Genomic DNA, 14745 nt, shown 5'->3' with positions numbered 1-14745 from the left:
CCTTGCTGTTCCGAATCCACCCCCCAGGATGGGGACAACCCCCCATGTACTCCAAGCTCCCAAAATCTTAAAACTTTTCTGATTGAGCCCTACACCCTCCACTACACATCTGTGATGTTTAAATCCTGCTCTGGAATCAACTGCCAAAGGTTTCAGGTCCACCTCACTGCTACTCCCCATCTCCTAGTGGCTTAATCTGATCTCCTCAGGCTAAATATCTGTCCTTCCAGAATGGACCCATCACCTAGAATGATGGTACGGCCAGCAGCTGACCTGGGTGCCACTTTCTGAATTTACCCCGATGCCCAGCCCATTTTTGGACCTTGATTGTTAAATGGCGGCCATCACCTTAGAAGTCAGGCAAAAGCAAATCTATTTGTCCTAAATAAGCCCCACTGATTCTTATTGCTTCTTTCTCCTGACCAACTGAGCCACCCGGTTATAAAAACACCCAGGCGCACATGACAGCTGCAGACCCAAGACAGCTGTTTGTCTTGGCAAGCATCCAATCAACAACAACCTGCCTTGAGCATCTCCTGTGTGCTGAGTGCTGTGCTAAGGGCTGGGAATACAACATTGAACCAGACGGACACTGGCCCTGCTTCCCAAGAAGTCTTGAGATTAGAGAGGGAAGTGAATATCTACCAAACAATTATGCAAATGATTGTTTAACTTCAACCCTGACCAGTACTCTAAAAGAGTGGAACAGGTTACTATGAGAACATACAACTGGGTCTGGAAGATCTCCTTGAGGAAATTATATTTAAACTAGAGGTATAAGTTTGAGTAAGACTTAGCCAGGTGAAGAAAGGGAAGAAGACTGAGGCAAAAGAAGGAGCATGTGCAATGGCCCTGAGGCTGAAGAGAGATGGTGGGGGGAAATCCACAGCCCTGTGAGCCAGGGGAAGAGAATCAGGCTGGGAGGTATATTTAAGTCAGTGTCTTCCAGGGATGTGAAGTTTTAAAACTTCTACATCTCATTTTATTAGAAACGGAAAATCTCTGTAAAGCAGCCAGGATTGATTTTTCTTTTTTTCTTTTACCCTTTCTTGCTTATTCTCATCCAATTCAGACTTCAAACAGTCATTCATCACGCTGCCTCGGGGCATCTAACCTGGAGCATCCTGAAACTCTGCCAATTACAGCAGTCCACTTATTAATTCCTCCACCAATACGGCTTCGCTAAGAAGCCAGCCTGGTGCCTCAGGGGACTGGAGGAGAAGTTGCCTTGTTCCAACACGCTCTCCCAGGTAATGGCGGAACATTGAGCCCACTGAGGCGATCTTGCTGCTCCCCAAGCAGTTAATAATGTAATGTCTGAACGTCTCTACCATTTACAGGGGGAGAAAAAAAAGGTTCTGTTAAAAAAAAAAAAAGGAAAAAAAACACCAACACACCCTGCCACTCAAATCCTCTACAAATATATTGTCACAGGGCTCTGTCCCTTTCTGTTGATGCTATTTGAATGATCCCCCACCCAGCCTGGCTGCCTCAGCGACCTCCATTATTTATGATGGGGCGTGAAATTGATCGTGGTTGAAAGATCCACACTGGAATCAAATGAACTCTTCAATTATTGCTGCACAAATAAATCTCTGTTTCCAGAGTTCCCCTGGGGAGCAGGCATCTAACCCCAGGTTCAAGGTAATAGATATTTCTAGATGGCAAAGTACAGGTGACTCTATTGTAATGACTGTCAAGTTGTAAGATTCCTGGGGTCAAGTGATTCTCTCTCCCTCTCCATGCCCCCCACCCCCCCCATCAACAATTCCTATGGAAGCATATTCCCACAGTCCTCCCATTGTGTGGTGACATGGCCTCTCCGCTGCTGCTGGGTACATGATAGATATTTCCATGCTGCGGGCTCTGGTCATTTCCAATCCTTTTTCACAGGAAATATGCAGTGAGTGTTAATGGGGTTACAGAAAGATTAATAGAGCTTTCAGGGTGTTCAGGCTTGGCTGGTATTTCTTCCCTAGAAAGCCATCAGCTCAGGAAAATTTAATGATGAGACTTAACCCATTAAGACAACAAATAGACAACCTTCACCCATCTTGGGCTTAATCTTCTTTTCCTTCCTCATCATACAAAGCCTTTCTGGAGAGGGAAGAGAGGCAGAGGGCTCAAGGATGCTGGATACCCAGAGTGTTGAGTTGAGTACATTCACAACATCCAATACCAAAGACCAAGGATCAGGGGCCACATTTGGCCCACAGATGCATTCTGCTTGATACACCCAATGTTTTGGGAAAATAAGAACTGGTGAATTTCACATACAGGTCTGGATTTTCTTGAAATAACAGGCTTGGCTATGTCATTCCTGCACATCTACACGGCCACAGTGACCACTGAGGGGCACTGCCTCCTTCAGGCAGCAAAGGGCAAGTACCTTTGCATATGCCTTGAAGTGTTAGTCACTTAGTTGTGTCCAACTCTTTGAGATCCCGTGGACTGTAGCCCACCAGGCTCCTCTGTCCATGGAATTCTCCAGACAAGAATACTGAAATGGGTAGCCATTTCACATACCTTAGTTCATTCATGTTACTGTCCAGACACTGTAAGCATTATATTTAAAACACACACACACACACACACACACACACATTATTCATTTGACTGCATCCGGTACTCTTTGCATCACATGAAGTCTTTTGTTGCAGCTCCCAGGCTTCGTTTCCCCACAGCACCTGGGATCTTAGTTCCCTGACTGGGGATCGAGCCCACATGGCCTGCACTGCAAGGCGGATTCTTAACTACCGGACCACCAGGGAAGCCCCCTGGCAAGCATTTTAATGTGAAGGCTCTGACACTTCCCATGTCACCAACTTGTCACCACTACCAAGTTCTCCCCTCAGTAGCTGTGACCACATATTGTCCCAAGACAAGACAGAAAAAGGGGACGTGAACCTGTCCTGGAATGTGTAGACTTCATGACAGCTTCTGGCTGGATGGGATTGTAACCAAGCAGGACCCTGTGGGGTCTTCCAGGGGCAAATCTCCTGCCCCATATCCTCTATCTTAGCTTCTTTCCCAAGTGTCTAGAAAATAGATACTGATGCACATTTCTGAGCTGTTTTACAGGTGCTAAAATCCCCACCAGACAGAAGACATTAACTACTTGAGGACCTTGAGCATGCAGCCCCCAGGCCTCCTGGAGCCCTAATGACTCATGATGTTAACTACTGTGACTCCATCCTGTGACTCACCATCAGCCATTCAGAGAACTGTGTACAAGCTGATTGCCTAGCCCAAGATGCCCCTCCCTCATCTAGCCTTTAAAAATGCCTTGCTGAAACCCATCAGGGAGTTCAGGGATTTTGAGCCCTAGCTGCCCTGGGGTCCTTACTTGATGCCCTCCACTAAACACCATACTTTTCTTCACCACAACCTGCTGTCAGTACATTGGCTTTACCGCATGCAGACAAGCAGACCCAAGTTTGGTTCAGTAGCAGGAGCCTGACAGAGAATGCCTCGAGTCTAACTTAAAGCACACAAAGTAAAATTTAGTAAAATAAAATATATCCTTATTTTCTATGTCCACTGAAACATTTTATAATCACACCCCGATTGCAGCCTCTCGTGTCATCCTCATGGGCCCCATTTTATGGGCTGGTTTTGAACTGCTAGGATAGAGAGACCAGGAGAAGAAGGTCACAGAACCGTGTGAATGAGACTTTGGACACAGACGTGCCCATTGGGGGACCCAGGGGACTAAACACATCATCTGGGAGGTGGAAGGATCAAGCTGTCATGATCTTCCCCCAACCCCTTGATTTACAGACATCACCCTCACCATTCACATGCAGAAATCATACCACCTTCTTGTGGAATTTGACCCTTTGTGCTGGGCAGTATCTTATACATCTTTCCCTGTGTGTGTCATTAAGAGATTAAACTCACTACCACATTACACAAGGCTACATGGTTTAATTGTTGCCTTTATGCTATGCCAGTCATCAGTTTCAGGACCAAGAGCATGATTAGATCAGGTTCATTCACATTTCAGAAATATATCTACCCCCTTGAAACCATGTATAGGATTCACGTGCAAAATTTAAATTGATTAACATGGAATAGACACTATCTAGGCACTCTTTTTTAACACGTTGCAATCATTTGTCAGTGAACAACTGACTCATTGGAAAAGACCCTGATGCTGGGAAAGAGTGAAGCCAGGAGGAGTAGGGGACAACAGAGGATGAGATGGTTGGATGGCATCACCGATTCAACTGGACATGAACTTGCGCAAACTGCAGGAGATGGTGAAGGACAGGGAAGCCTGGCATGCTGCAGTCCATGAGGTCACTCAGAGTCAGACATGACTTGGTGACTAAACAAGAACTACCACAAATCTTTTGACTCTTAAGCCTCTCTGGACCATGTGCTCTCAAGTAAGACCAGCCATCAGGTCTCTCCCTGGTTGCACTCTTGCATAAAGCAATGGTCATCATACATGGGCTCGACAGGTGGCTTGGAAATAATTCTGTCCAGGAGGGACATTTCATGATGGCATCCTGAGCCAATCAAATCCTCTCCTCTGAGCAGGTTAATGCTAATGGAGCAAAGAGGGGACATGTCACTAGACCCCAAAGTGTCACCTCAAGTGACACAAACCTCTTCTGCCTCTTCTAGATAAAGCCTTTCATACAACTCATCATAACACTAGATGGAATCCAAGAAAATGATGTAGCCCAAGGTAGATGTCTTGGAAAGATCACTCCATCTGTAATGCGAAGAAATTGAAAAGGAGGCTGGAGATAGGGAAGGCATGCATTCTGGTGGACTGACTTTCAGGCAAAGGTGAGAGGGACCGATTAATGCAGGGCTGGAGCTGCTGACCAGCATTCAGGTCTTAGCAGTATTTCTAGGGTCCTGTCAACTGAATTTTGAGGAAATATTCCCTTATTCCCCTTCCTTGGTCAGAAATACTGGGGAATGGGCTAGGACACACTTAAAAGCAAAGGTTCAGAATCTCCGCATGTAACTACAGGTATATTGATGCCTGCTTCATGTCTGGGGAAACTGAGGCATAAGCCAATAAAGTGACTTGCCTGGTGGTACCCAGTGGGTGAGCTGAGGGGTCAGGAGAAAAAATGACTGGTTATCAGTTACTGATCAAGAGTCAGTTTCATATAAGACATTTCCACTGAGTTCAAGTCTCAGTGAAGTCTCACAACCATCCTATGAGGTCTTAATTGTATTTCTGTATCATAGACAGAAAACCTGGCTGCAAGCGTGGGGAATTCCAGTGGGAAAGAACAAATAATAATATCCAGGATCACAGCTTAGCGTCCATCATCCCGAGTTCAGTGTGTGTCAGGCAGAATACCACAGGCTTTACACATGTAAACTCATCTAATCCTCACCAAAACCGTCAGAGAAGGAAACCAAAGACAAGGAGGAAATATCACTTACCTGAGACCATACAGCAGGTGCAGGAGGTAAGATGGGAACCTGAGCCATCGGACCCCAGAGCCCTGCTCATGGCTTCACCCCTTGGGCTTTCACACTATGGTGAAAACAGTAAGGGCCCCAGGGCTGATCCATTTCCCTGCTCACAGTTTCCATCTGTGTGCACCTGGAACATCCATGGTCAATTTCACTGGCATGGTTTTGGGCAGCCAGCCCCGGGTGGTTGGCTTAAGGTTCTAGGCACTTCACCAGAAGACCCTGAAGAGCATCCAGAATTCAAATCATGGAGCTGGAGATGCCAGATCATTCAGAAGATGCCTGCCTAGCTTATTGACGAAGACGAAACTTAAAGGGCCAATGTGTCTTATAGTTCAAATATGGAAACTGTCATCCAGGCAAGGATAAGATTTGCTTGGACAATCCTTCCCACCTTGCCAGGCCCCTCCTTGTGCTTTTTGCTCTGAATAGCTCTGGATTCAAGGCAAGCCCATTTCATTCACTTGCCCACACTATTCCAAGTCCTAATTAGCTTGTCATGGTGGTGCGGCAATCATTCACACCATTAATCAGCATTTGTGGCTTTCCTCCTTCAGAGAACTAAGTACAATGAACTTCCCCAACTCCTTCAACTTAAATGGAGCCATGTGACATCCTTTGTCTAGTGAAACGCGAGCAGAAGTGACTCGCAACTTCCAGGCAGAAGCCTTAAGGTCCAGTGTGAAATCCGCCATGTTTCCATTCCCCTCCCCTGGCAACTGGCAACAGACCAGGTACAGAAACTCCATCAGTCAGCCTGGAGGCCAGAGCACAAAGGACATGGAGCCCAGCCGCAGCTTCACTCGTGATGGACACACACGTAGTGTGAGCAAGAAATCAGCCCTTCCCATAAAAGCCACTGAGGGTCCGGGGTGACTTGTGATTGCAGGACGACCTAGCCTGTCCTGATGGGTACAGGGGATGTGCTGAGACAAATTCAAGATAGCTCTGCCCTCAGGGTAATCACAGTCCAGTGGATAGGAAAATCAGTCCACAAATACCAGTAACCCCAACCTGACTTCAGGGTATCTCTCTCAAACATTGTGTTCTTCTGCACAAAAACACTCATTCACATGACACACGTGCCCTAGAGCTGGCTGGAGGGGACAGAAGTATGTGAAGGCACTTCTTGGCAACAAAGAACAAGCTCTCCTCCAAACGCTATTTCCTGAAAGGCCCATTGCGAGGATGTGTGGCCCATCTAGAAAATTCATTATTCTCCAGCCGAGTGATATGGCCCTATTTATCCTTGAGTCAGGAATCGCCCTGTGGGCAGCTGTATAAACTCCAAGGGAAATGGGATATCGATTTGGCAATCTCTTAGATACACACACACACACGCATACACACACGGCCGCCTTCAAAACCGTGGCTTCCACCCTCTTTGTCACCAACACCTTCTTACGCTTTTCCTCCTTCAGACAAGTTTGGAAAGACATTTTCTCCAAAACAATTGGTCTATGTTGGGTAATAGTTCCTTTCTTCCAGGCAGATAATATCTCCTTTTTTTCAATGTCATTCCAGACTTTTATTTAACCTGCAAACTTTAGTCACCAGTTTATCTTTATTTTACTCTGTCTCAGTGATTCACTAATTTGATGTGTGTTTAAGCAGTCCTGGGTCCCGGCCTCAGTGATCCGGATGCATTAGGCTTGAACTGGAGCCTGGGGCTCTGCATTTCAGCAAAACCACCCAGGTCATTCTGGTGCTGGAGGTTGGTGAGTCAGGTGGAAGAAATGCTGATGTTAGTGCTCCATTGGTAAGGCACTGTACATCCCCAACTCCAGTAACTGCTGATGGCCTGATACCGTCTCTCGACTTTCCCCAGCCCCACTGCCAAAATTGTGTCCGCCTCCCCTATCAACTCTCCATATCACATCATTTAGGCTTCTAACAAGCTCTGCACACAGCATCCCACATCCAACATGCCAACCCAGCTGCAAAGCCTCCCCAAGAACTCTTCGCCTACAATAAATCTTATTGAGTACCTGCTGGGGCTTCCCTGCTGGTTCAAGTAGGATTGCGTCTCTTCAGTGCAGGAGATGCAAGAGACTGGGGTTCGATCCCTGATTTGAGAAGATCCCCCTGGAGGAGAAAATGACAACTCACTCCTGAGAAATGAACATGCATGCACCAACCCCAGAGCACTTGCTGAATTCCAGGCAGGCTCTACATGGAAGCACTATACATTTTGTGGGTGTGTGTTAGTGTGTTAGTCATGTCCAACTCTTTGTGACCCCATGGACTATGGCCCACCAGGCTCCTTTGTCCATGGAATTCTCCATGGTATATCTCCAGAATACCGGAGGGGGTTGCCATTCTCTTCTGCAGGGGACCTTCCCAACCTGGCTCACAGGGCTGTGGAACCTGGCTCTCCTGCACTGAAGGAAGATTCTTCACAATCTGAACCACCAGGGAAGCCGAACTCTGATAACCTATTTAATCATCACAAAATCCCTATGACATAAGGTCTACCGTTAGGCCTGCCTTACAGAAGAGGTAACTAAGAAGAAGGCAGTTAAAGTAATGGGCCCTCCATTGACATTTATGGGGCCCCAGACGAGGGAAGGTCTTGAGCCCACAACCCATGGTCCTTCTCTCTCCTTCCTGGCTCCATCTCATACATCAAGGGGCTTCATCATGCACTTGTGTGGACACCCCAAACTGCCCATCAAAACTTCATCCACATCCCCTGAAAACTGTCACATCTTGGGCACAGCTCAGAGAGGGGAGAAGAAATTCACACCAGTAATAGGGTTCACCCTCAGGGAGATGGACTCAGCAGATAGACTGCAGACATTGGAAGTAGGTTAGGGGATGTTTGAACAGGAATCTTAAAGTTTCATGGTCAAGAAAAAGGGAACACAGGTTCTGGGCAGGCATACCCCCTGGACGCCCTGCCTCTTCACCCCGCAGAGGGCAGGGCCAGAGGAGGACCAGAGTCAGCCTTCCGCAGTCCTCCCTGCCAGGACCAAAGGCACTGCTGTGGATCAGAGCACAGCTGGACTCCAAAGCCCATGACCTCAATTGTCACTTTCTTCCTCCAGGTTTAGACTTTGCAGCATGGAGTCTGCAGACTGGTCCTGGCTGCCCTTGGCAGCTTCTTGCTGGATCCTCCCTCCTCCAGGCACAGAACCTCCTCTTCTGTTTCAGACCAAAGCTCTGGTTTGCCAGTTCTGAACCCCAGCATGCTCTCTCACTTCTCTGTGGCTTTGTAGCTCTGTCTCATACATTTAAAATGTCCTCGTTCTCTTTCACCTGGATAACTTCTAATGGTTGGATAGCATCACCGACTCAATGGACATGAACTTGGGCAAACTCGGGGACATAGTAAGGGACAGGGAGGCCTGGCATGCTGCAGTCCATGAGTTGCAAATAGTCAAACACAACTTAGCAACTGAACAACAGCCACAACTTCTAAATACTTAAAGCTTAGATCAAATGTTCAGAGCAGGGCTTCTGCCCCCCTCTAATGGTCCTCATCACATAAAACTCACATCACAGTGGTGTGTGGATAGATCTGAACCTCTCTATAACCTCAGAACCCAGCATGGAGTCTGGAACATTCAATGTCAAATAAATGTCTCTGACAACCATCATGACAAACCTATTCACAAATTGTTCTTAGGTGTTTCCCAAATACAAATAATCTTCAAGAGATAAAAACCTATCTTGTATGGGAAATTCAAAATGTGTATATCCTAAGTAAAAAAAGAGGTTCATCATTAGCAAATTGATTGGAAATAACCCTAATGACCATCTAGAGGGCAACTGGTTAATCAAATTAAGGACACAGGGTATAGCCTGGCTCAGCGGTGAAGAATCTGCCTGCAATTCAGGAGATGCAGGTTCAATCCCTGGGTCAGGAAGATCCCTGCAGGAGGAAATGGCAACCCATTCCAGTATTCTTGCCTGGGAAATTCCATGGACAGAGGAGCCTGGCGAGCTACAGTCTATGGGGTCGCAGAGAGTCAGACATGATTTAGTGACTAAACCACCACCATCACCATGCAGATATTAAAAAAGAATGAAGTACATTTATTCTGACATGAAAAATGTAAATGAAGATAGCACATTGCAGATCAGAAGATAATGACCGCATTTATATCTATAGACAGAATACATACTAAATATATATATATATATATTTAATATACTCATAATGAAAGTGAAAGTTGCTCAGTCACGTCCGACTCTTTGCCACCCCACGGACTATACAGTCCATGGAATTCTCCAGGCCAGGATACTGGAATGGGTAGCCTTTCCCTTCTCCAGGGGATCTTCCCAACCCAGGGATCGAACCCAGGTCTCCCACATTACAGGTGGATTCTTTACCAGCTGAGCCACCAGGGAAGCCCAATACATACCCACAAAAAAATACTTGACGTTCTATATAGCATAATATTAAGCATCGTTTACCCTTAGCCTGCGGGATTGGGAGATTGTTTAATGTCTTGTTTTAATGAACTGTAGGTTATTTTATTTTGTGTTAAGAATATGTATTCTGGGCTTTTAAAATAAAGATATATCTTTAAAAGAAAGTGGCCCAGGGACTTCCCTGGCTGTCTGGCGGTTAAGACTGCATGCTCCCAATGCAGCAGGGATAGGTTCGATCCCTGGGTGAAGAACTGAGATCCCACATGCTGCACGGTGCAGCCAAAAAAAAAAAAAAAAAAAATTAAACCAGCAAAATGTAAAAAATAATAAAAATTAAAAAAAATAAAAGAAAGTGGCCCAAAGCTGGAAACCTGGTGGTGCCATCTTTGTTGGAAGATGCCAGAAGCCTCCCAGGGTGTGCGCTCTGAAAGGGCTGCCCCAGTCTGCATGTGCCAGTCCAAGTGTATCTGCCAAAGCCTGAGCCTTGCAGTCTGCTCTGGGCCAAATGGGAAAGGCAAGCCATTGCCTCCCACATCTCTCCTCACCATCCCGAGAAGAAATCGTGAGCCTGCATCTGCCCCTTCTTCTATCCCCTATCAGAGGATGTGGTCCCCAAAAGTAGAGCTCCAGTCTCAGCAGCAATGCCAGTCTCTGGTGAGGCAGGAACTCCAGTCAGTGGTGGGCTTCAGGACCTTGGAGGAGGGGAACAAAATGTCATGTCTTCAGAAGGAGGGAAGCAATGACTTATCAAGTGTCTGATCTGTCCCTAGTTCTTTTAAATACACCATCATGTCAAATCTCTCCAACAACCCTAGAGTCTAGATATTAACATGTCCGTTTTACAGATGAGGGTATTGAGGTTCAGAAAGGTTAAGCAATTTGCTGAAGGGCATTCAGCTAGGATGAAAGAAATTAGATATTGAAACCATTTCACTCAACAAATATTTGTTGAGGTTATTAAGTATGCCAGGCACAGAGTATACAAGAATAACAAAAAGACAAGGCCCCTGATCACAGAGAATTTGCATTCCGGTTACCATCAGAGTTGAAACGTATTCCCGCAGCAGCACCTAGTCAGAGTTGATACGGCATAAAGATGAAGATAGGCTTCCCTGGTGGCTCAGATGGTAAAGAATCTGCTTGCAATGCAGGAGACCTGGGTTCGACCCCTGGGTCAGAAAGATCCCCTGGAAAAGGGAATGGCTACCCACTCCACTATTCTTGCCTGGAGAATTTCATGGACAGAGGAACCTGGTGAGCTATGGTTTTTCCAGTAGGCATATATGGATGTGAAAGTTGGACCATAAAGAAGGCTGAGTACTGAAGAATTGATGCTTTTGAATTATAGTGCTGGAGAAGATTCTTGAGAATCCCTTGGACTGCAAGGAGATCAAACCAATTGATCTTAAAGGAAATCAACCCTGAATATTCATTGGAAGGACTGATGCTAAAGCTGAAGCTCCAATACTTTGGTAACCTGATGCAAAGAACTGACTCATTGGAAAAGACCCTGATGCTGGAGAAGAGAACATCAGAGGATGAGATGATTAGATTAGCATCACCGACTCAATGGACATGCATATGAGCAAACTCCAGGAGATAGTGGAGCCTGGCATGCTGCAGTCCATGGGGTTGCAAAGAGCTGGACATGACTTCACCACTGAACAACAATGAAGATGCATACCAAGTCCTAGGAGATGTACTTCTCTCAAGCTGAGAGAGGGGTTCCCATTTCTTGCTTCTGAAATAGTCCCAGGAAGAACTATATGGTGTTTTATATACCTCAGGCTCCTCTGTCCATGGCATTTCCCAGGCAAGAATACTGGAGTGGGTTGCCATTTCCTTCTCCAAGCAATCTTCCTGACCTAGGTATCAAACCCACGTCTGCTGCATTAGCAGGCGAATTCTTTACCACGGAGTCACCAGAGATGCCCTAATGTCCTCCTATGTAGAGTTTAAAAAATATAGTTGGGGGGAGGGGCGGTCCATGTGCTGTTATGAGAATTAAAGGAGATAAGGCATATGAAGAGTTTAGGACACACTATGCTGGCATGTTACCATGTCAATAAACATCAATTCTCATCACTATAATTTTATTCTCCAACTGTAATCTCATCCTTCTAGAGCAGAATGAGACCATGCATTCCCTACTCCTCTGAAAGCAAGTGAGGGCCGCATTTATGTCCTTACAAGCACAGTGACATCATCATTATTGGCTGATATTGACCTTGCCCTCAATCAAAAACTCTTAAATCCTTTTTAAGCATGCATTGTTCTTTCTCCAGCCCATTCCCATTCAGCAGGTGAGTTGCAGGGTGTTTTGAACCTAAACATATGCCCTTATGTTTATACTAATCACGTCTATTCTGGGTGGTTTTAGCATCTCATTCCATTTTGAGACACTGGCTGGTCCACCAGGTGGCATAAACCCTAGGTGTACACTTTGAGAATTATACAAGGGACTTGGACCCTTTCCTCCTGCAGAAAACTCACCAATCATGATTCCTCTGTTTCAGGGAGCAATTAACTTGTAGCTTGTGAAGCACTGACCATGGTTTTATAAAAGATGGAGAAGTCATTTCTCCCATTTTACAGATGAAAAAAAGTGTTTCATGTAGCATGGTTAGAACACTTGCAAAAAGAAACTCTGCTAATTAGCGGCAGAAGCCAGATAAATATTTATGACTCCTGAGGCCAAGTCCAGAAGGGGCAGTAGTGAGTATGTGAATGACTTACAAACAATCAGAAATTTCTGACTGTCTTCCAGCACCAATTGGGAGTGGTTGTGGGGTTGTCCAAGGCCGTTAATTTATTCTGGCCAGAATACATACAACACAGCTGCATATTTTTTTTAATATTTATTTATTTGGCTGCATCTGGTCTTAGTTGGCGGCACACAGGGTCTTTCACTGTGGCGCGTGGGCCCTGGAGCACATAGGCTCGGGAGTTGTAGCCCGCGGGCTTAGGTGCCTCGTGGCATGTGGAATCTTAGTTCCCCCACCAGGGATCAAACTGAGTCCCCTGAATTAGAAGGCAGATTCTTAACCACTTGGACCAGCAGGGAAGTCCCCTACAGCTTAATCAGGTTAATCCCCTACAGGTTAATCAAGGACCTTTCTTTGCCTCCCCAAGGGCCCAGCTACCCATTATCCCTTTGCCCATTGTCACTACAGGCAATCAGTCCATGGCTCTCCAGTCAACACTGCCTAACACCTTGACCCTCAAAGAAGAGGGAAGAAGAAAACATTTGATGTTCGAAATATCTGAGATCAACCATTGGAAAGATGACAATGCCGCCATAGTCATTAGGAGCATGAGCTTTAGAATAGATGATGGATTTGACTCCTGACTCTTGTACCTGTTCAGCGATGTGATCTCTGGGCTGGTTCTTAACTTCTCTGAGCTTTCATGGCCACACCTGTAAATAAGAAATAATAATACTATGTCAGAGGCCTGTTGAGAGGATTAAATGATATGAAACCTATTAGAACCTCATCTGAGCCTGAGTTCCCCAGAAACAGAGTCTGAGATGGGGACCTCTCGCCAGAGAAGGAAAGTGACGGAAGCAGAGTAAGACGAGGAAAGAAAGAAAAGCAAGGATGGGACCTTATCCCAAGGCTGCCTCCAGCCTGATCCCACAGGGAGCTCTGGAGCACAGTGAAGTGAAGTGAACTGAAGAAGTGTTCAGTTGCTCAGACGTGTCCCACTCTTTGTGATCCCATGGACTGTAGCCCTTCAAGCTCCTCTGTCCATGGGATTCTCCAGGCAAGAAGACTAGAGTGGGGTTGCCATTCCCTTCTCCAGGGGATATTCCTGACCCAGGAATTGAGTCTGGGTATCCTGCATTGTAAGTAGATTCTTTATCATCTGAGTCACAAAGCATGTCCCACATCAAGGCAAGGTGGTCAGCCTGAGTCAGTCAGTCATCAGCTGCAGGCAGAGGCAGGTGAGGTGGCTGCTATCCAGCCAAGGGACTGGCAATAAGCTGTCAGCACCTGGATGGTGGATGTGCAGCCAGTGGAGGGTTTCCGCAAGACACCAATAGCATCTACTACAAAACACAGCCTGGCGGAATCAGGGTTCATTTGATGGTAGTTATGGCTATTATTTTAAATTGTTCTCATGAGTTTCAGGCTAAGCCAGTTTTGTATCCTATAGCAGAAACCATTACACACCCTGGGCATCTATTTTTGGCCCCAAGACCTGAAGCAGTCAAGACCCCATCTGCGGCGATAACCTAATGACAGGAAGAAAATTCCCCTTCTCTGATCTGGAAACCAAATGCCCTGAATTGTCCAACATCAGAAACCTCAGAAAACCTTAACAGGATGTTTTGACATATATAGTTCAGGCTGCAGACAACTGCCTCCCAGTGGAAATGAGAACTGTGTAAAGAAAAAGGCAAGGTTTAGGGAGTCCAAAGGACAGGACAGATCAATTTGAAGAGCCTAACAGCAGAGCTTGATATGCAGAGTGATTACGCTGAAATGACAGTTTTTCAAAGAAGATTTGCTTTGCCCTTTCTGGAGCCACAGGAAATGCAGGGCAGTTTCCCAAATCACTAGGAAAATAGCCTTGTGTCATCTGCACCTGTGTTATCTGAGGCCCAGACTTTAGAAGAGCAAAGAGCTACAAATGCAGGGCAAGGCAAGAAGAGAGGCCCCAGCTTTGTGCCCTCCCTTCTATCTTGTGTCTGTTCATGGAACATCATCTCTATGCTGATGATTCCTATATTTAAGCCCTGGTTGGGACCCCCGCCCTGAATCCCAACTGCGATATATATCCAGGAGTCTACTTAACAACTTCACTGGGTTGTCAGACAAGCATCTCCAAGTCAACAAACCCAGGGGAACTCCCAATACCCCCTTCACGTGCTCCTCCCACAATTTCCCCATCTGTATATAGCACAATGCAAGTTTC

The 14745-nt window shown here is 46.1% G+C and overlaps 1 protein-coding gene across 3 annotated transcripts in view; it reads right to left on the bottom strand.

Moving 5' to 3' along the window:
• LOC145531296 (uncharacterized) overlaps nucleotides 1–14745 on the bottom strand; it is a 153544-nt gene that overhangs the window by 55599 nt on the left and 83200 nt on the right. The window contains exons 6-9 of one of the 3 annotated variants that reach the window (XR_014072336.1): nucleotides 13184–13243; nucleotides 10371–10517; nucleotides 7437–7533; nucleotides 6994–7156 (exon numbers count right to left, since the gene is read on the bottom strand). Coding sequence is in view for 2 of the 3 variants with exons in the window: in XM_081553405.1 (XP_081409531.1) it covers nucleotides 13215–13243 (29 nt within the window). In the remaining variant the exon portion in view is untranslated. Of the gene's footprint in view, nucleotides 1–1023; nucleotides 7534–10370; nucleotides 10518–13183; nucleotides 13244–14745 lie in introns of those variants that run through there. The other 2 variants (XM_081553405.1, XM_081553404.1) reach the window with 2 other exon arrangements.

The sequence above is a fragment of the Giraffa tippelskirchi genome, chromosome 13 (assembly GCF_054371585.1).
Source record: "Giraffa tippelskirchi isolate mGirTip1 chromosome 13, T2T-mGirTip1v1.2.pri, whole genome shotgun sequence".
NCBI lineage: Eukaryota > Metazoa > Chordata > Mammalia > Artiodactyla > Giraffidae > Giraffa > Giraffa tippelskirchi.
The sequence above is the reverse complement of the archived record's forward strand: the minus strand, read 5'-3'. Positions and strand labels throughout refer to the sequence as shown.